Source organism: Musa acuminata, chromosome BXJ1-3 (assembly GCF_036884655.1).
Source record: "Musa acuminata AAA Group cultivar baxijiao chromosome BXJ1-3, Cavendish_Baxijiao_AAA, whole genome shotgun sequence".
Lineage (NCBI taxonomy): Eukaryota > Viridiplantae > Streptophyta > Magnoliopsida > Zingiberales > Musaceae > Musa > Musa acuminata.
In genome coordinates this window covers 43,383,550-43,405,798 of record NC_088329.1, presented here as the reverse complement: position 1 = coordinate 43,405,798, position 22,249 = coordinate 43,383,550, and the positions used below count along the sequence as shown (strand labels likewise).

The 22,249-nt window shown below is 37.8% G+C and overlaps 3 protein-coding genes and 1 long non-coding RNA gene across 5 annotated transcripts; 2 read left to right on the top strand and 2 right to left on the bottom strand.

The window, feature by feature from the left end:
• Positions 1–52: 52 nt before the first annotated feature.
• Positions 53–5,706, bottom strand: LOC135633073 (uncharacterized). Its single transcript, XM_065142144.1, has 8 exons — positions 5,136–5,706; positions 3,436–3,959; positions 2,266–2,316; positions 2,078–2,185; positions 912–1,007; positions 714–815; positions 573–632; positions 53–467 (listed from the first exon to the last, which is right to left on the bottom strand). The coding sequence occupies exons 1-8, from the start codon at positions 5,635–5,637 to the stop codon at positions 402–404; spliced, it is 1,509 nt and encodes a 502-aa protein (XP_064998216.1). The 5' UTR covers positions 5,638–5,706; the 3' UTR covers positions 53–401.
• Positions 5,707–6,084: 378 nt separating this feature from the next.
• On the top strand, positions 6,085–6,754 carry LOC103978636 (protein METHYLENE BLUE SENSITIVITY 1-like). The gene has a single exon (XM_009394487.3). It carries the CDS (start codon positions 6,170–6,172, stop codon positions 6,482–6,484), a length of 315 nt encoding a protein of 104 aa, XP_009392762.1. The 5' UTR covers positions 6,085–6,169; the 3' UTR covers positions 6,485–6,754.
• Positions 6,755–8,920: 2,166 nt separating this feature from the next.
• On the top strand, positions 8,921–10,998 carry LOC135633096 (uncharacterized). Its single transcript, XR_010494894.1, has 2 exons — positions 8,921–10,263; positions 10,689–10,998. It is a non-coding gene; the product is annotated as an uncharacterized LOC135633096 (long non-coding RNA).
• Positions 10,999–12,044: 1,046 nt separating this feature from the next.
• LOC103978637 (WAT1-related protein At4g19185) lies at positions 12,045–16,285 on the bottom strand. 2 transcript variants are annotated; one of them, XM_009394488.3, is made up of 7 exons: positions 15,913–16,285; positions 14,256–14,318; positions 14,047–14,163; positions 13,676–13,961; positions 13,128–13,283; positions 12,782–12,933; positions 12,045–12,420 (listed from the first exon to the last, which is right to left on the bottom strand). In XM_009394488.3, exons 1-7 carry the CDS (start codon positions 16,101–16,103, stop codon positions 12,252–12,254), a joined length of 1,134 nt encoding a protein of 377 aa, XP_009392763.2. In that variant the 5' UTR covers positions 16,104–16,285; the 3' UTR covers positions 12,045–12,251. The 2 variants fall into 2 exon arrangements, with proteins under 2 accessions (XP_009392763.2, XP_018678612.2); XM_018823067.2 differs by lacking the exon at positions 12,045–12,420 and adding an exon at positions 12,458–12,669.
• Positions 16,286–22,249: the final 5,964 nt, after the last annotated feature.

The window sequence follows — 22,249 nt, the reverse complement described above, 5'->3', positions numbered from 1 at the left end:
CAAAGAAGCATGTCAAAGAAAGTGCTTTATCAAGGTGTGGAGTCTAAAAGCCTGGATGCTAATAATGTCATGCTCCAAGGCATTTAATGTTATCACATTTTTGTAACAAGTTGATTTGATTCATCAAGTTGTTCTACAAAACACAAAAAGAGGCCTTCGATCCACCAGACCAAAGTCCCTCATCTCAGACCAAAACAAATTATTCATGTAATTTTGCATCCACCATGAACTAGAAAAAAAAAAGAAAGAAGTTATCATGAAAAAAGCGAAGTATAAGAAAGCATATATAATTCGGCATACAGAGGGCTTTCTCATCGCGTGTGTTGGAAAAATACATCAGACGGATGAAGGCACAACCCATAAGAGCATAACCCTCCGCCGAAAATTAATTCCCACTATGTCTACAGCAGATATGTCTCCACAACTGTTCTACCAAACTTCTCTTGAACATCCTTGGGAGTTTCGATCTGTTTAGAAAAAAATTGATATAGGCAAATTATGTCACTTAAACCAACAACTGACAGGAATATAGAAAAATCATGGCGAGCATGGTTTGGCGATATCCAACTTACGGCGTTCAGGGCTTTGAAGAGAGCCTTGATAACATTAAGGGGGTTCCTTGATCCAATGATCTGCAAGTAAGAGGAGCATTAGCAAAGACTGAACATATAGAAACAAAGACGGTGCTAAGGTCTCCTTGATAAATGCTGCACCTTCGACTTGACATTCCTAAAACCAGCCAAGTACAGGACAGTTTCGACAGTTCTGCCTGCTGCTGACATCCCACTTCTCATAGGACCAGGCCAAAGGTATATCTAACAAGTATTTTGAATAAACATGACCCAGGTTAAACACCTCAAAATAATTAAAGAAAAGGAGAGATGGTGAGGTGTTCAGAAATCCATATGCACCTTGCTTTTCTCATACTTGGCTTGGATAGCATGAGCAATTGTGTGTTCTTCATACCGCTCCACGTAATGAAGATTTTGGAAACATTTCTCATATGCCTGCAAAGTGAAAGTGTATTTGTTGGTGCTTTATAAATGAATTTATGATTATACCCTACTTTTGAAAAATAAAATCTACTGCAGACTGCAACTAATATATTATTCATATACAAATAAGTATAGGTGCTCTTCCTTTTAAGGAGCCTTTTAATGTCAAGAATTGAGGCCTATCTGTTCAGGTGTTCAACATTTATCTGAGTGCCAATATGTCATTTGCATATTGTCAGGAAATAACATGATGTTTTCTTTGTAATACTGCATTTGGGTTTTAAAAGGATATAAAGAGTAAGCATGCCTAAAATAGGCATACCCTTTTATGAGAGAGTTTGAGAGAGTTTAAGAGAGTGTAAGAGTGAAATGGATTGAAAAAGAGGAGAGGAAAGGATTTAAAAACCATTTAGGATGCCTCCAACGATCAAATTGACCATTTGAAAACTATTATCTATCGGTACCGCACGGTACAACCCCGAATCACTCGATGTGGGTCCAGAAACCAGATAACGCCTGGTAGCAGGCAGTCCACATGCCAGCCTACTGGCGGATCGGTATGTACCGCCCGTACTCGGCGATACGATACGAAATTAAAAACCATGATTGTAGGTAAGGAGTAAAAAAGAATTATTGGAATTAAATTATAAATTGAGGGCATATACGTCTATTATAAAGGGATAATTTAAAAATATTCAAAGTTCTTAACATGGAGTTGTAAATAACAAGGGGGGTTGCAAATAATAATCTCCTATAATAAACACTTAAGATATGGATATATCAATTCTAGATTTTAGAGCAGTTTGAAAATTTGCTCAGTCAATCCATTTTTAGCATTCCAGCAGCAGATTAGGTTCAAATAGCATCTTCATCAACCTTATCACTGAAGTTGGCATTAAAATTTATGGTGAGAGTCTAATCATAACCGGTCTACCTCAGTTAGTTGATTTCCAGTACAAGACATCATTTTGTGGACAAACAAGCTAACATTTTAACAGAACCAATGAGGCATAGATCATCATCATTAACAGCATTTATGCAAATTTAGAACTGCATGGCCCATGAATTGTTCAACTACATACCCTTTGGATAGCAATATTAGCAGTTGGTCCTCTAGCCTTGGCAAAACCAACAACTCCATGGTAATTCCCAGTGGCTAGCAATGCTGTGTATTTTGCAATTCGCCCTCCCTAAAGTTGAATGACAAAATAACATGAATCTTGAAAAATGACCACATCCAGAGAATGTTAAAGATGAGAAAGTTACTTACCTTTGTAACTTTACATGGCCGATTGACATCAATTACCTTTACATCAAAGCCCTGTAGTTATTTCAAAAAAGTCAATTTAGATTTCAATCAAAAGAAATAAACAGCTCCAAATTAATAGAAGTTACTCAAAGATTGGAAAGTCTAAAAGCAGCATCAAATGACAACCCTAATATGTAATGCAGGCAGCTAGGGCACATGACAACATCATTATATATAAACCAAATGGCTGGGATGCATGGCCCAGGTTCCAGCTCGGAATAGAATAAAGGCCACTTTTCTTTAAGTGTCTTCCCTCCTTTCTTTTTCCCCCTTGATTTCTTACTATAGTACACCAGACAGTAGAGTCAGCAGCTTTCAAGTTCCAAAAGGTATATGCAATTAAATAAGAAAAAGTTTCATGGTTTTTTGCAATTTAGATGATTAGCACAAACAACTATCATACGAGTGACTTCTATAAGAAATCTCCAAGCAGAATGAGAAGCATATATCCTTGTGAATAACAGTATGTTAGTAGGGATGCCCTATGTACAAGCCACAAAATCGGCATGAAAATGTGTTGATGCTATCAAAATGACTCAAATGGGATTTTTTTTAATGCACATACGTGTACATATATGTGTGTGTGAGCGCATGCATATGAAATGTATTATGGTGCAACTGGTGATTAGGGTTCAAGTCATAAACATAGTCTCTTTGCTTGCATGGGAAAGGTTGTGCATATTGACCCTTCTAGACCGACCCTACCTTGATCAATGTGCATTGGGCCTTTTACTAGGATGCAACTAGTCTAAGCTCAATCTATCAGTTTCTGACATGGTATGTGCCCTATCCCTTTAGTCATCATGCCCTCTGTACATGCCAAAATTTGGCATGGCCATATGTTAATGTTACTAGCATGACTCAACATGTACTAAATAGCACGGGAATCCTTGTATTGTTACATGTATATGTGCTAGGTGCAAGTAATTTAAGCTCAACTTATCATTGATAAGCCTGACAAGGCATTTTTAAAGCAATATATAATAGCAAACTCATATTTGCAATCATCTACTATGAACATAAATTTAAGCCTATTGGATCGAGATAAATCTTCTCATGTACTTGAAATCAGAGAGAATATACCTAAAACATTTAGCTTTAAGTGAGATCTGAAAATTTTATATGACTTACTTTTCTGTAGAGAGGTCTTCTTTTTTTCTCTGTCAGAGAATTTCTCTCCTCAACGAGATCTTTAATTTCCTCTTCCAAGACTCTGCTTTTCTTCCCAAAAGTATGATCAAGTTCTGCAAGCTTCTCCTCTAATTTCTTTTCTATGGCATTAAGTTTCTCTATCAGAACATCATCTTGCTCCTTTCTTTCACTGAAATCTTCGTCATCTTCCTCCTGGCTCCCGTGTATCATAGATTTCTCCTTATCAAAACCAGCACTGTCTACTATATCTTCAGGAGAGGCAATTTGCCGATGCTGAATAACTCCAAAATTTGCAGGATTATTTGGGTCATAGGCTTCCTTGCAGTCCATCAGCCTAACAGCTCTATTTAGCTTTTGGAGGAGAATGAATCTTTCTTTTCCAGTAGATTCCTTAAGACGATTCATCAAATCACCAATGACCCTGTATTCCAAAGGAAGTTTCAAATGTCGCTGCTCAAATTTGTCAATTTTGGTCATCCATTTGTGAGCTTCATCAAGAGTTTCTGTCAGAAATAAACAAAAAAATAAGCTATCATGAAGCAACCACCACACTGAAATATTAACTAACTCTGTGCGACAAAGAATTTTACATTGAAATTCACTAGAATTTATACATTTCGAAATATATGATAAAATGTATAAAACAGATGCATGATGTAATCAGCTAGATGGTTTAAATATGTATTACAGTTACCATAGACGTTAAATGAATTTAGACCACGATAGTATGTAATTCAGTGTTAATTGTGAACAGAAACTTTACTTAGCTATTAGATTAAGGACTCTCTTAAATCCATATCCTGTACACTCTCAAATCGGATGATTGCAGTTTAAGACTTTAAGTAATACATCAGATCCATATCATAACAGTACCAATAATCTGTACCAACTTTCTTGTAAATAATCATTTTTGCTCCTGATATTATTGAGTTGCTTGCTTCTCTCCTGGTTCTCCATCACTATCACAAAGTTGATTCACCTTTTTCATTCTCATTCTGTGCTGAAGACGTCCTGTAATTGTCTAGACCCTGCTCACAGTTCATTCTACTAATCGATCTTATATCAGATTTGGTTATTTTTCATTATCATCAGAATTACTTAATCTACTTCATGACAATCTAAAATTCCAAATGAACACCTTGCATTTACCAGATGCTTCCTAAAATTCCTTCTCCTATTGTTCGTAAAATAATACATTCAGCAGAATGAATATTTCACAATGATTTTTACCTGGCATCACTTCATACCCCCACAAATTCAAGAAACTGCTCTTGACTAGCATGATTTTAATAAGATCTGACAATTTGAAGGAAACATGAAAAAAATGAACCGCACCAAGTAAAAAATTATGAAACTTGCCATAATATTATCTCCAAGGATCCCTCTCCCCACAATTTATCATCACTAGAAAAAAAACTAAATTTCCACAGCCAAACAAAGGAAGTTTAATGACTTGTTCTCTCCCGACAATGATATGCAAACTTTGCACGGCATACAACTTCTGCTCAAACACAAGTTATCTCTTCACAAGATCAAATCTTTAACCTTGAGCAACACAGATTTAGCATGATCGAACGTCCATTCCAACAAATTTCTTAGCCGTAAGTAATATAGACGATTGTTAACAGGCATTGCAAATATCATTGAAGTAACCAGATTCAAGAAAGCCCGAGAAGTACCGGCCTCGGCGAAGTTCTTGAGCAGCTCTGCGTGCCGCTTGCACTTCTTCTCGAACTCATCCAGCCGCTTCTTCACCTCATCGGGCGAGAACCTCTCGTCGTCATCGCTCTCGGAGTCGGTGGGTACCCAGAACCGATCGGTGCCATCCAGGTCCTTCGCCTTCTTCTTCTCCAGTTTCTCGATGAGCGGGGTGACCCCCATGTAGTCCTCCTCGTCCTCGTCCTCGCCGTCTAGGGCGACCCCGGCCTTCCGCCTCTCCTCCCTAGCCATCTGCTTCTCCCGCTCCACCGCAGCCAAGAGCTCCTGCACCACGCGGTCCCCCATCACGGGGTTGGTGGAGAATGGGCGGACGGATGGGAAAGCGAAGGGCGTCGTGTGAATGGGGAAGGGCGGATGGGTCGAAAAGGGAGGGAGGAGGTGGATCCGGGGGATCCGATGGGACGGGCAGAAGGAGAGGAGTCGCGACCATGAAGTCTTGAGCTTCGTGGTGATTGCCGCCATGGATGGGGGACGAGAGCCAGAGCGAGAGAGAGAGAGAGAGAGAGGGAGAGAGAGGGTTTCGGGAAGACGCAGGGGTTTTGTGTTTTGTTAATTTTTTATGAGATATAAGCGAAAAAACTATGACCTTTGGATCTTTGATGGACGGTCAGGACATGATGCAATCGATTGTCATATTATCTTTCATGATCAACTTACGAATAAAGGAACGACTTCGATCGCCCATTTGGTGCCTGACACGCAGAGAGGGATGTTATTTGTGTCGTTACCTAAGTAGTAACATAAATCAGTATAAAACAGTTCATATGTGGCCCGTCATCTCACGACATATTCCTTTTTATTTTTTATTTTTTATTATAATTTTTTTTCTCGTCGCCAGCAGATTGATCGAGACGGATTGCGATACCATCATTAGCCCGACATAAGGATTAGGGTTAGGGTTACGGTTACGGTTCCGTTGCTTGTGGCGGCCAGCGGGAGGAGAAGGGCGGAGGAGGAGGGAGGGCGGGGGGAGCGACCGATCGACTGACCGACCATGACGGGGAAGGCGAAGCCGAAGAAACACACGGCGAAGGAGATCGCGGCGAAGATCGACGCGGCGACGACGAACCGAGGGGGCGGCAGGGCGGGGGTGGCGGACCGGTCGGGCCAGGAAAAGGGCGGCCACGCCAAGCTGGAGTGCCCCCACTGCAAGACCACCGTCCCCGACCTTAAGTCCATGCAGATACACCACGACGCCCGCCACCCCAAGATTCCCTTCGACGAGTCCAAGCTCGTCAACCTCCACACCAGCCACGCACCTGAGACCTCCAAGGCCCGCCCCGGCGTCCGCGGCAGCTTCAAGAAGTAGCGCCCTCTATCGCCTCCCCTCATTGGTAATCCTACTACTAGCATGTTCCTCAGTTCGCCCTTGCCTGCTGCTCCTACTTATATTAGTATCATCGTCATCGTTGTCGATGTGCTTCTTGTACCTCGACCTTTGTGCACGATCGATCGTCATGTCGTCCTATGTGTAGTATGGCAAGCAGGTATATGTTTGTGTGGTGGAGAGACGTGAATAAGTTATTATGATCAGACCCTGTTATATGGTATTCCTACTATTATCATCTTTCTTAACTCACGCGTCGCCTCTCTTTCTAATTTTTCTATAGCTTCTCCAGGATAATTGGGTTCTCGATTACTTGTTGGAGTTTTCTGTTTTTGCTCTGTTGTGTGGAAACTTTAGTTAATATTGGAAATAGATGTAGTCGGTGCCTTTTGAGGTGTTTAGATTGCATGATTGTGATTGATGCATGTCAAGATAGTTGTTTCCAGATCTAGCTAAACTGAATAGAAATTCCTGTTTGTTAGTTGAATTATGCTTGGAAGTATGAGGAAAATTACGTACCAATTTTTGCTATGAAGTATCTATAGAGATTTGAAGGATCTCTGATGACAGGCCCAGTTTTGTGGAAATGATTCTGTAAGTAGATTTAGCATAGAAAGAGGTAAATATTGTAGTAGTGGCTTAGTGAGGCCAAAATTGGTACTTGGAGTGCTGTCACAGTTCTGTAGGTCTAGTTGCTAATGTTCGTGGGTTAGCTCATAAGGCCATATTTTGAAAAAAGAAAAAAGAAGGCTTTTTTTTTATGAAGATATAGACTTTAGTATATAATTTCTGATTTTTGAAGTACTTAAGCATGGTCAAGGGTTTAGCTACTAATAAGTCCCATATCTTTGCCTGCTCATCGTGCATACTGTTTCTTTTCACAAACTAAAAGGGAGGAGGTAGCCAGTAGGATTTTTAGTGGAGATGGCTTGGGCACAACATGATATCACACTTGTCAAAGACATCAGGTTTTAAGAATATTTGATAGAGGATGTCCAAATACAGTGACAACGAGAGTGTAATTGGAAGGATGCACCATTTTTCAGTAAATTTAGTATACCATTAACTTAGAGCTGTTGTTATATATGTTGCTTCTGTGTGCTGAGGTGCCTTTGAGATTTTGGAATGAGTTGTGTTTTGCAATCATAACGTTCACAATCTTGCTGATATTACAAAAGTATTTTTGGTAGTAAGGAATTCAAGGTTATGCAAACGTAGGTACAAGATCTCTTTGTCTTAGTTATATAGCCCTTAGCAAGTGACACTTGTGATTCTAGTTGTTTGAATAGAACAGGGGAAATTGGGAAATATTTGAAGTAGTTACTTAAATGACAATAAAAGAAAAGGGACCAAAATAGAAAATCTTTGCACGTTATGGTTATGGTTTAGAACAAATCATAGCCCTGGTTCAGATGTCAAGACTATAGCTTGTTGGTTCTTGTATAAGTGCCGAACTGTGGTCGTTGACGGGACATGCAAAATGGTTATCTTGATATTGATAAACAAGGAAAACGTATATGTGCCAAAGTTCTTATGATGTCTCCCATCGATTGTTTTTCTTTACATCATAGTTATGGCAGCCCTCCGGAGTGCCTTTTGTTAGCTTGCATCTGCTTTTACTGCTTCACCACTGCATTATCCAATGTTTAGGCTTTGCAGTTGATCCCTAAGCTGCCTGGCTGCACTAACTTCTGTGGTTGAATATGTTGTTTTGGTGTTTCTTTCTTTTTCTTATTATTATTGGGTTATCATATGCTGTACATATGGGATATTTGTCATTTGTTTTTTATTCTTGATTTAATACTCCAGATGTGAACTTAATAAGAAGTTATTATTCGTTACATACGTTGAAAAGGATGAACTATAGCTATTAACACTAATTTCTCTTAATAATTTATAGGCTGAATCTAGATAAACCATGCGAAGTTGTGAGCTAAATATTAAGGATGTAGGTCTTTCATGCTAAGACATGTGCTGGCATGGTATGTGCTATGTTGTTTCCCGATGGTGACATGTGCCATTGATGGATTATATGAGTGCTGGTACATCTCATGCATCAGCATGCCATAACAATGGCCGGTGCAATAGCATGTTTGATGCATACACCTCATGCTCATAAGATTATTAAATTTGCATGTTGACAACCTTAGTACTATTCTTTGCTAGTAATTGAATGACATGATATTGGCTTTCAACTGGCACACTGATTCATTGCTTTTCTTATAAGTTCAAAGGGGAAAGAACCAAGAGATTGGTTATATTTTATTGTGCAAGATACTGATAAAACGTTTCTACTAGTTTGGCTTCATTTTGAAGGTTAATTGCATCTAAGTTTCAGACTATGAGATGGAATCTGCGGATTGCTACCTATTAGTGTATTTGAGAGTAGTGATCCTTATCACATGAACAGGTAAATAGAAGTTACAATCTTTTTGTTGTTCTTTTGCAAGCTTTACACTTGGAATCTTCTCTTGCTATGATGTCAAAAAGGTTAGAATTGTGCTGCCTTTTGGAAAAGGTCTTTAGAAATGAGTTATGGCACTAAATGCATGGAGTATCTGTGTTTCCCTTCAACAGGAACGGTTGGTCTGTGATTGAATCTTTTGTTAGATTAAGCATTCCTATATGTAAATTCTGTGTGATAATTCTGCTAAATATCCTTGAGTTGACTGGTCATTATGTCAAGACAAAACTTGATGAGCCCTAAGGAGATTCTGACATGCTCATAGGGTTACTCGAGGGATGGGAACAAAAAAATACCTTTTTGGGTTTTTATTAACGAGATGTTTGGAAGTTATTCTTATATGGATCTAACTACGCTTAAAAGCAAGTTGTTAAATATACTGGAGCTTCTCGGACATTTTGTCTTAGATTACAGTGCGCTTTTGGACAGTTCTCCTATTCATAGTATGATTTATATTTCAAAGTCTAGGCTAACAGGGAGCTTTGACTTGAGTTCTTGTTATGTGACTTAAACATAGTGATGATGGTTTACTTGTTCAATTAGGCATGTATTAATTTCTAACAATTTGCTTATAGAGTCCAGTCTACATATCATGTGCTGATGCATGAGTGCTAATGATACAATATAGGCTACATAAGCATGTAATGTTATGCAATCTAAATAGTTTCTTTCTATCTGAATGTAATTATGTGTCTGGAGCACATCTGACAAGCAAATGCTGATCATGTGGGAGAGAGAGAATTTTGGAGGAAGACAGCCATCACCAAATTGCAAAAATGGTAGTAGTAAATGAAACATTTTAAGACAGCAGCAGTAGGTGCTAGATAGCATTCCCAGTATAATCTTGAAGAGAAAATAAACCAGTTATTCCTCATCTTTGTTCTTCATTTGATGCAATCCCTAATTGGTCTTTTAGAACATGAAGCTGCTTCATCCAGGTTAATTTCATCTCTTCAAGAAGCCTGAAACCACAGTAGGCAATATATATCAAGCTGTTTTTGTTATTATCAAAATGTTTCTATATACATATCAAGTTTACCAACTTCCTAGAGTGGCACAGTGTCTATAACAAGATATGTTGAAGTGACTTTACCTTTGCCTTTGTTGTTGTCAGCACTTTGTGTTCCATTAAAAATGTCCTGTTGGTAATGTTTTCCTTTGCTTTGACAGGTAACACAGCATGTTAGACATTCATAAACCTCAACCAAAGAGAGTTCTCACAAAGTTACCTCGCAAAAAGGCAAACCGAAATAATCAGATCATCAACTAGATTCAAATAGCATGGACTAAAATTTAGGTAAGTGGGTGAAAGGGATGAACTAACACAATAAGTGATTCAAAGTTGCTGTCAAATGTGTTCACATGCAAGTCTTCTTCTTTGCAGATGATTTATCATAGGCATAAGTACAATTGTTTAGTTACATAACTGGAACATACCCTTCCTGACCATGCACTAAGCATGAAGCATGTAATACCTTTGCAATCAAGCACATTGCAATATCTAACCTGCATGCATGCCTTGCATATATCACCATGGTTGTCCTAAACATATGATAGTAAACTATAAACAGGTTAAATACAAAAAGAACATTGCGCTTGACTTTGATCAATTATTCCCCTTGAAGTGCTGATGGTTCATTAACATTCTCCAAGTTTATGTAGCACCAAATTCTCTTATTTCAAAAATTACTGCCCATTGTTTGATTTCCTTTCTGTGGCCAGCTCCAACACCACTGGTGCTTACTTCATGAGTTCATAGTTCTGACCCACAAGAAAGACAAACTGGACAGTAGGCAGAATAGATGGATCAGAGAAGACCATTTATCTGCATGAAATAAGAAGCTGATGCTTCATTGATGACCTACACTGTCTCCATAGGTCACTGTTAAGAATCCATCTGACATCTAATCGGAGGAGAACAATCAAACCCATAGTATCCAATGCCCTTACTGCATTTGTTGTTTATTATGTCTATTATATGATTTGTATCTGAACATGGTGGATGTTTGCAAGACAGCTTACTGTTTCTGCATGATATTGCGTGCATTGTTTGGATAAGCATTAGATGATTCAACCAAATGCATAATCATCAAGGGTATGTTCTAATTATTTGATTATTATTAATATTTATTTCATATTAAATAAAAAAATTAAAGTGAAAAACTATTGAAACTATATTTATCTTAAAGTTTAAATATTCCTTTTCAACAAGTGCTATATACTTTAGGTGAGTCCAAAAATTATAGCTAAAGAAAAGTACCAAAAAAATAAACAAGAAAACTCATATAGGTGATTTGTTTATTGAGAAAGACTCAACAGTATTTAGCTATTGTTTCGAAAGCATACCAGAGAGAGAGAGAGAGAGAGAGAGATAACAAACCATATTGTTACCCCTTGTTCTAAGGAGCTTAGCCTGCATGGAACGATAAACTTGGACGTGGCAGTGGCAGTGGCAGTGGCAGTGGCAGTGGCAGTATCTGTGAGAAAGAAAGAGAGAGACTAACGAGAGGTTGAAGATGGTGGCGGAGGCGAGACGGAGGCTGAATGATACAAAGACGAAGCCAATATATAGAATTAGACTGAGCACCACCACGTGCGAAGAAGCAAGAAGACAAAAGCAGCAGCAGCACGCTGCATGCGATCGCTAACACGTGTGGTGGTCGGTGCCCTCTTTTGCAGCGGACCTCTCTCTCTCTCTCTCTGCATTAGAAATGTTAGCACCGAGGCATATTTATACTCTCTCTCTCTCTCTCTCTCTCTCTCTCTCTCTCTCTCTCTCTCTCTGTGCATTAGACATGTTAGCATCGAGGCATATATATACTCTCCTAAATCTCCTCACGACACATTTATTTTCTACATAGATGACAGCAATTGCACCGCCCAAAGATGGCATCAACTCCTTGACAATATAAAAGGACTTGCTGCTGTCACGGAAACAATAATCTATGTTCTCCATCACATCATCCCAAACCTTTTGTTCCCCTTCTCTTGGTTGGGTCTCTATGCCACCTCAGCTTGTAGTAATCTTACAGTACGTGCTCTTGATAACATGTTTGTAGTTTCTTTCCCACACTAACATGAACACAAAGAAATGGTAACATGATGGATTGGTATGGTAGCCAAACAAGGACTAGCCACAATTTCTATTTCTACAAGCAATAAACTCTACAGAAAAAAAAAAAAAAGAAGACTCTTGCATTTGATGTTGTTCTCTATCAAAATCAATTTAGGAAGGAAGCTGCCACGAACAACTAATAATGATTCATGAGGCAATGAAGCCTCGGCCTAAGGAATCACCGAAAAGCTAGATGAAGTGTCGGCTTTCTTCATAAGGGAGACATTTTCGAGATGAGTTGCATGTTCATGGCATCCACATATGGCTGATTCAGTCTCCTTAAAGCGTGCCCAAGTTACCAAGTATAAGCCGATAACGATGAAAATCCCTCCTACAATGCTGAATCGAACAAAAAAACAGAGAAGTAGAATAATGTGTGAAGTTTTCCAATCAAGTAAAGTCCAAAATGTGTTTTAGCAGGGTATTTTCTCTGCACATAATAAATAAAAGAAAGTGAAAAAAGAAAATAAATACAAAAATGATTTATAAAGGCATTACTACATATGCTACATGTTGAGTGGCACAGTGACAGCATATTTCAGTATAAATGTGTCGGAAAGGCAATGATACAGCAGTAGATGAAGACATCTTCAGCAACCATTGTAAACAGCCACAAAATGAGATAATTTGTGAGAGGCATGTCGATAAATTGAAGAAGATAGGTAGCAAGCAAAATATGCAAGATGGACCGGAGCCATACCTTCCAAGATAAATGGAGCTTCCGAGGAAGATCATTGACAATACACTGGATGATGCGGGTTGAAGAGGATTGTACAGGGATACCATTGAAGGCCCTAGAATTTTGTTGGACCATGTCATTATCCCATAGTTCATCGCAGATGCAACAATTCCCTGAAAAAAGTGGGTCATTTGATCTCTTAACAAGTCATGTTGACAATGTAGTTTGAATGCGTTCAAGTATAACTGGTAGTAACACCATGAAAAGCTGACACAAATTGTGAAAATTATGATCCCATGTTCAGTGTGCCACATAAAGCGGAAAATGAAAAAAATCAACATATTCCCATGCAAAAACTGAGGCTTACTGCATATAAGACAGCAATTATCTCCGGTGGTGTCAACAGCCACTCTGTGTAACCATTGGTGGTAAATATTCCAGTCAATACCATCATCAGAGCCCCGAAAGAGTATGAATATGCCGTCAAAGATAAACTGGCAGGATACTTTGTCAGCACTGGAGCCTGTAACAGTCAACAGAAAGCAAGAAAACCCTCATATGTAATACAAAAACATACACGATCACAAACAAGAGTAGAAATCACTACATTGGCACTTTCAAATATCTTACATGTTCCAAGACTATACATTACTTGATAAAATTGTATTAGAGAAATTTTGCTAATTCTAAAGACGATAAGACAAGTAGTTAGAATCATTAATGAGTTATTCTGTTCGATAAAGCTACCACAAAACATAACCTTGCATCTTTCAAGATACCCTTATACAATAAAACTTGACACCTGTGTTGTGCTTCTTATAGTTCGTTTACCACCCATCTTCCATAAACAAGAAATGCTGAAACATATTGTCTGGATTCCCATAATGAGGATTGTTATGATGCAAATTAAAGTACCTGCATAACAAAATAGGCAGCCATGCAGAAGCAGTTCCCTATCAAGCACAAAACACCGATATGCCACTTCTCAAGTCCAAATCCAGTGAGAAAAGATGCTAACCATCCAGCCGATTCAGATTGAGGTTTCATAGTTCCCACACTATAATAAGATAGGTCAACGATATTGGATCCAACAACAGCTGGACCTCGATAAAGGACCATTAGTATTGCACCAGAAACACAAACAAGCGTCCCCACAACCTTCATACGACCTTCGTTTGCATCCAAGTTTATTGTCTCAACACTGTAATCACATGTAAATGAATATAAAAAAGTATGAACTCAAGTAGATGCCAGGGAAACTTAAAACATAATCAAAAGCAAATTACCCCAGTACTACAGCCAAGATGAATGTAAAGACTGGTATTGAAGGCTGAATAGCTGCTGCATATGTTGGGTTTGTGTAGCTTAGGCCAAGAAGAAATAGAAGCTGGTTTGCAAATATCCTGATAAAAAGATATCAAAGCATCTAGTTTTACTTCTAAAAACGTGTAAAGGAAGAAGAATCTGAAGTTATTTAGTGAATGATGGAACTTACCCAGTGAAACCAAGAAGAAAAAATGATGCTAAGAGGCGCTGAGTTAGTTGAAGTCGGACGCTTCTGCAAACAATGGTACCACATTTACTGACCAATCATTCTCATCACATTATCAAATAATAAAAGAACCCATAGGAAAAGAATTCAATCTAAGATGCGATAGATTTCAATAAGAGGAATTAATATGAACCGACGAGAAACAAGAAAAAGTCCAGATGTAGGCATATTACTTTGAAGTTTGAACTTAACATTTTACTAATGAATCTATGTTTATCAAATACAATCTGACCAAACAGAACAAAGTGGAACATTTCACATTGGCCTCCAATTGGTGGAGTAGAAATCAAGAACAAAATCAATTCACATCAGTGGCCAAAACGTATAAGGTTGAAACCAAGGTTTTAAATCCTGGTTAGATCAGTGTGGTACCAAGATACTGAACAATATCAACTTGTACTATCCGGCGTGTGCAAAATAATGAAAATTTAAATTTGAGCAATACACAGAGAGGTACAGAGTTGCATGATTTGTTGCAATGATTGTACATACTGGTCTGACAGATATTTCATATCATGATTGAAACAAAATGGAGATCTGATAGTGTTCAGTTTAGGTTACCAAATTGAGGATGTTGTATGGAAAAAGATAAACCCACTTGATTTCTTTCTTCCATTTTCTAAACTCAAACAAAATTCTCCCCCGAATCATTAAGCGCATCTTTGTTTTGACTCTTAACTTTCTGTTTCCTCACTTAACGAAAGCCTTTATCGATAGAACCATTGATCCCTCATGTATCTTCTCAAGTAGAAGGTGCCAAAGAAGCGGGCATCCATGAGGAGTTGGAGAATTTTTGTAGCTGACAGTTGTTGGAATTTCTTTTTTCTTTCTTTCCTCAGACTTACTGTCTGCCAATCTTCTTCAGGATTTTGCTCAGCAGACAATTACTTCGTGAAGCAAGACAAACAACTTAATTCCTATTTCCTTGAATAACATCTTAGTAAGATGTAACACTCCAAAAAATGAGGAAGAATAATCAACGAGTTCACCTTCAATTCTCTTCCAACTATGACAAATGTGAGTTCATCCCTATGTCTAGACCAGAGTTCTGGTTTAGTCATCAGATTGCAACTCAGTTGTTCCAAGTCTTCAAGTAACGATTTGAGGATCTAATATATAATCCTAATCGCTTACTACGGAATCATAACCTCTTCTTTTTCCCTCCTCACTCCATAATGAAACCCTTGACTCCAACATCTTCTTATTACTCTGGCTTTTTCCATCTCTCTGTCTTGCATCCTAAGGTTGGTCGGTCAATGTCTTGCATCAATATTTTGCTGGTTTACTCAATCTTTAAGCAACAGAGATCTGTTAGAAAATGATTGCTTTCTTCAAAGAGTTGCTCTCCAAACAAAGAAAGAAATATTTCCCGACCTCCTCATCATGACTCAAATTTCACACTCGTTGCCGCTTTTACTCGATCAACTAATACTCAATTTACCGAACCAGTAAAGTAAAGAAATTAACCACCAAAACAAAACAAAGAGATTTTTTCCCTCAAGAAAAGAGAGACGAGATCAGAAACCTGCGGCACTGGAGGAGGTGAAAGGGTAAAAAAGGGATCTTCTTGCCTCAAAAGAAGAGGGGAAAGATGAGAAACCTGCGGTGTTGGAGGAGGGCGCAGGGGCCGAGGATGGAGATGGCGAGGAGGTCGCGGTAGACGCAGAAGACCACCTCGTTCATGCCGACGTTGAGCACGGACTTGGTCAGGACGTGGTAGCCGCCGTTCGCCATCTGCACCAGCGCCATCCCCAGGTGCGCCCGCAACACCTCGTTCCCCCTCACCACCATCCTCTCTCTCTTTCTCTCTCTCAATCAATCAATCACAAGGTGAAGAGGCGTTGGGGACAAGAAATTGGCCGACAAGGGGTTTATGGATCTTCATAGATCGCTACGACATTTGCAGCGGGTGTGGTTGTTGGATTGGGACGGAGACACTTCAGGCGTTGTCGTGAAAGCAAAGCCACGGAGGAGCCAACCGCAGGCGTGTCAGATTTATATGACTAGGAAAAGATTTACCGTTAGATTTGGGTGGAAAAAGGAGAAACAATAAGAAAAAGAAAAAAATTCATGAATTTTTTTCTTATTTGGGTGATTTTTTAGAAAATATTTATAAAAGATATCTTTTTATTTTTCCTCAAAGATAGATAAATCCTTTTCTTTATCATTTTTAACTATTAAATATTTTCATTTGATGTATTTATAATATTTTTAAATTATATTTACAGTGTTTTTATTAATATATTGAAAACACTAAATATTATTTAAAATATATTATAAATGAAATCATATTATATGATTATCATTGCTCATTAAATTATTATACTATTATATTTTTAGATCTATACTTAGTTTGATTGAGATTGAGAGTTCATTTAGATTATTTATGATATTTTCAAATAGATCTTATAGTATTTTTATTCTGGTAGTATAATAGACGAAAATTTTTTTGAAGGATGATTTAGATTTTTTAAATTAAAGATATTGTTTGAAAAAAATAAAATATGGATACAAATTAAGAAAAACCTAAAATGCAATTTTTTGAGAAATTATCTTAGTTATTTATAAATAATTTATATGATTAAGATGGTATAAATAATTTTTCGCATACCCGATTTAATATCATAGTAAAATTGAGAGAATACTTGAATAAATCTAAAAGGACTTAATGAGACTCGATAAGTTGATGCATTAGTTTCTCATTCGAATTAGATTGTTAAATAGTATTAGAATCAATATAATATTAAATTAAATATTAGATATGAGGACGAGAAACTTGAGAAGGAAAGAACGGTGGTGGTAAAAAAAAGTTAATATTATGTTTGCATAATAATACCTCAATAAAAAAAGATATGAGCATGGTTAATTATAGATTACCATGTACTCATATCTCCTTAGTAATTTGGTCTATTAATTTAAATTTTTTAATATTAATTTTTTATAATTATAAAAATATATAGGTTCATTTATTTAAGCATCGTCGGTATTATTGATGAAAATATGAAAATAATAGATAAAAAATAATTTTAATATTCTGATTGATGGTAGTGGACGATGTTGGAGATAGCTGACAATGACACTATTGGGAACTGCAAGTGGTTGTTGTAGATAAGGAGAGCAACGAAGAGATAAGAGTTATTTCTGCATTTGCATCGATGTTGACACGAGTGATCAATTTCATTACTTTACATTTGTGTTAACGTTGATGTAGTTGTCGAGTAAAAGAGAATTGCTCAACATTTACATTAACACTAATGCAGCTATTGAGTGACTTTTATCTCTCATGATCACATTTCTTATCTACAATGATCACCCGCGATTCATAACAATGTCATCGTCCATCATCATTGATGTATGTCTTACATCAACAATTAAAACGATTAAATTATTATTTTACTTATTATTTTTATATTTTTATCAATAAAACTAATAATATGATGATAAATAAATTTAGATGTTTACTATAAATATTTTAATATAAATTTTTTTAAATGAAAACATCATAATATTAAAAAGGGAATAGCAAGTAGTTAGCCGGAATATATAATGGATTTATGATGATTTACACTTGCATTCCAATCTTAACTATAAGATACCGAATTGGATCCCGTATCGACACGTGTCACAGCCTTGTTCATCCATCTTTTGCATCAAATACCATCGCCCATTGGATGCCGGATCTCTCCACAGCCACCGACATTCGTCGTGTCCTCGAGGCTTCATCTCGCGGCCGCCGCCGCTGATGAACGCTACGATTTGGTACTCGCCGCCGCCTCCGGTTCGCTTGGTGCAGGTCGGGAACGCCGAGATCAGCCAGCGGACGAGCCAGCCGCTTCCCGCCTTGCACCAACTGAATCGGAGCCGGAAAGCGGCGATCTCCGTGTCCCGCTGGCCCTCGATTGCCGGATCGAGGTTGCCATGGTTTTCTGCGCTCCATCCGAGCATTTCTTCTCCTCGGACCGCGGAAAGTTGAAATCTTTCGAATTGATTGACCTGCGTTGCACTTAGGGTTTGCTCTTTCGACTGATTCTTGTTTCCTATCATCCCCATCCGGTGAAGGCTACTTGATGTTATTCTGGATCTCGGCATTGCACTTTTCTGCGATTGATTCATTCATTTCTACCACTGGAATAACTATTTCGGCGATAACTTCGAACTTTGATAATATTTGCATCTCCATTTTTTTCTCAAAGGATGAATCTGATTAACGATTACCTATATCTGAGCGTCAAATTGTTAATCCCAATTTGGTGTGTCTGTTAACTCTGGATATGATAAAAATTGCAATTTTTCTTTGATTACTTTCCTGGCTTGAATGTTTGAGTTGTGTTTAGATGAACATACAGATGAGCTGTTTGAGGCAAGGGAAAGTTTTATCTTTGTTTATCTCTTGCAGATTTGCTTCTTATGGTCTTGGAAATTTCATGATACTACTTAAAAATGATGAATTTCCCATATTTCCGAAAAGCATCTTATTCATGTTTAGTGGTTCACTACATCATGATTCATGCTACCTAATATGATGAATACAGTCAAATTAGTTTCTGTTTATGGAGTGGAGATGCTGTGGGTTGACATGCATTGAGGTTGAGACAAAGGATGTGAAAATGCCTGTACCAAGTTGGCACATAACAGGAATGTAAGATAGATGAGGGTTTGTGAACCTTTCCCCAAGTAACCAAGTAGTCAATGAAATATTGTTTATATCCTTGTATATGATGGAGCTAATGTCTGAGACCATTGCTAGTTGCAGTCTCTTTTCTTCTTTTGCTCAATTGTCTTGTTCTATATGTCAAGAAGACCTCTGATAATTCTGTCTCACCTTTCATAAGTGATGATGCTTTTGTTCTTTGCTGACATTTCTGTTATACCTTATCCAAGATTGTAGCTCTTTCTTCTTTTTTTCTCTTTGCTTGTGTACCTAAACACTAAAGTTCAATTAGCAACATCTCGGCACCTGCTAACAACTTAACATTATGCATGAAGAAGGTAGGCACATTTATACAATGCATGCAAATCATTCATGTATGGTTTTGGAACAAATGTTAAGATTCACTTTTAAGTGGTTGATTGTTTTAGCTTTGCAATGTCTTGCTAACTCACACTACAGATCTCTCCTTCAAGACCCAAAGATTTTCTGCATTCATCATCAACTCAGGCATACCTCCTCATGCTGTTGGACCATTCAGGAGTCTGCATACATTGCATCTTTGTCAAAGTGATTCAGATCAGACTCTACTTGTCACAGATTAATCCTTAATATGTCAGTGTTTCAGATCCAGTGATAAATGTTTTCCCCAAATCATCTGATTTATCTTCATGTTTCAGTCTTCTACTGCTAATGCCATGCAGGATTCAGAGAGCAGAATATGAGGCTTTATTTTACGGCTGCATTTATCTGATTAGCTCATAGTCAACTTCTCCCTTTTCTTCAAATACTATTTACAATTTGCTGGTAAAATGGCATGCAATTTTAGGAACATATACTATTTTTTTAATGAGAAGCTAAACTTGAAAATAGGCTGAGTACAGTTTTTTTAGGCCCCTTTTCTTCAATTACCAAGATGTAATATTTAGATTTGCTGCTAACCAACAAAATAGAACAGGTTTAGTTTTGATGGTCATTAAAACCCTAAAATGTGGTCCTCATGGAAAGGAAGGAGTCATGGTAAGTATGATTGACCATTTTAATGCATAATGCCTATGTGACTAAATGAAAGATAGCTATAAGCATAGACAAGACTAGGCATTCCTTGAATTGTGACCCAAATCCCTTATTATCATCAATGATGGATGATTTTGAATGCATTAGGCAGACACAATTACATTTTTTTTTCTTTTGACATGGACATGTTTATCCACGGGAGGTTTTTTATATTGACCCCCATATCATATTTATACTAGGTTGATTCTAATATCAAATTCGATCAAAAAATGATCCATCAACTTATCGTATTTAAACCAAGTTAATATTTGTATTCTTGTTCTTTCTGGCCAATTTTTATACATTGTTCAATTGGTGGAAAACATTGTATGACATGTATAAAGAGCATTGCAGAACCTTCTACTCTGTAGAGATATACATGAAATATTGAAACTTCTATTATGTAGAGATGAACATATCAAATTAGATATTTAAAGTTGCTGCAATAGCCTTTTTTTTTCTTTTCTTTGAAATAGTGGGATAATACAAGTCACTTCCAATCTAGAAACAGAAATTCAATCTTCAATTGTGCTAGAACATCTGATGAACTCAGCATAGCCCTAACAATGGGGAAGGCCAAGATAAATGGTGATGCATGTTGTGGTTATTCTCAAGAAATGCTAATCCAATGTGCTGCTACTAACAAACAGATAGTATACAGAAAAACCAAAGAGATGTCATACACTACTTGAAGAACAGCAAATTTTACACACAAAAAAGCAGGAAAAATTTTCAACAGTGTAGATGTAGATAAATTAGGAATCTATCTTCACTGCTCAAACCAAAAGAGTATATAACAATATGCCAATGTACTAACCATATGTTTTCCATATCTTCATGACATGTTTTCACTAATCAATCATGTGCTGAAGATCCTAAAATCATCAGAACATTGATCTGATTTCATAGCAAAAACATACAAGCAAAAAAAGGAGAATTTGGTATAGCATGACTCTTCTAAAACAAAACGAATGTACTATTTGGAATTAACACTGCTACATGCATCTTTATTTGCAGGAAAAGAAAGGAGTACTGATCTGTCTCTCGTATGGACTTCATACATCACTTGAGCTTTTCGTCGGTCGTCTTATCCGTGCCTCCTTCACCGTCTCCTCGGTTTCCCGCGTCGCCTTCCCTGCTTCTTCTGCTCCTCCTTCAGCGACGGCACGCCCAGCTCCGGAGGAAGCATCGTCGCCCTTTCCCTTCCTCCTCTGCGCCTTCTTCCGCCAGCAGAAACAAAAGCAGCACCTTTTCCGCTGCGGCGAAGGTGACCTTCGTTCCGACGAATCGACCGGGACCGGGGGCGGCGCTTCGTTCTCCAAGGTAAAGGTCTCTGCTTCGCGCCCTTCTGAGGCCGGGATCAGCCCATGGGGCTCCTTGGGGTCGAGCGGAGGTTTGGGCAAGGTCCGGGAGCGGTTCATTTGGAGGGCATCAGGGGTGGCGGTTTTGGGAAGGCAACCCGGGAAGGTTTTGAGTCTGTGTAAGCGGGATTCGGGATCGTCGGAGAGCTGGCAGGAATCAGAGAGGTGGGCGGCGGTCTGCTCGACTGCGCATAGGTCGGGGACCTCCCCGATGACGGCTTTGCCAGAGGCATTGGCGGCAGAGTCGCCGTCGATGTCGGAGAGGTGGGGTGGGGAGGAACCCATCGGATGAGCGAGCAAAGGCAGGAGAGAGGCGACAGTGAAGGGAGTATTTTAAGCTGGTTTTGTTGTGCGAGGGAGAGTGAATGCAGAAGTGGCTTAAATAATAATAATAATAATAATAATAATAATAATAATAATAATAATAATAATAATAATAATAATAATAATAATTCAATAGCAAAATTTATTGTCAATGTTATTATAGGTTTCTATATTTTATTAAATGATTTATTTAAGGTCTTAGTTATTTTGATTGAAAACTAGAAAAAAAAAAAAACTTGGTATAATTTAAAATAAATGATGACAAATCCTTATTTTTTTTTATCTCACTTAGGCATAAATTTTGATTTTTATATTTTAAAAATATATTGTAGCATTTATATTCATTTATTATGATAGAATGATAATCGAAAGGGGTGATGCATCACTAAGTTACAATGTTTCTGAATGAATCACTGAGATTTACAATGTTTTGATTCAGTGAGTCAACATTTTGTCACTTAGTGTCAACTAGTTCCAATTAGTTTAGATCCTCCCTATCTATTTTTAGGTATTACAAAATAATTTATATGAGAATTTGAATGGTTTTA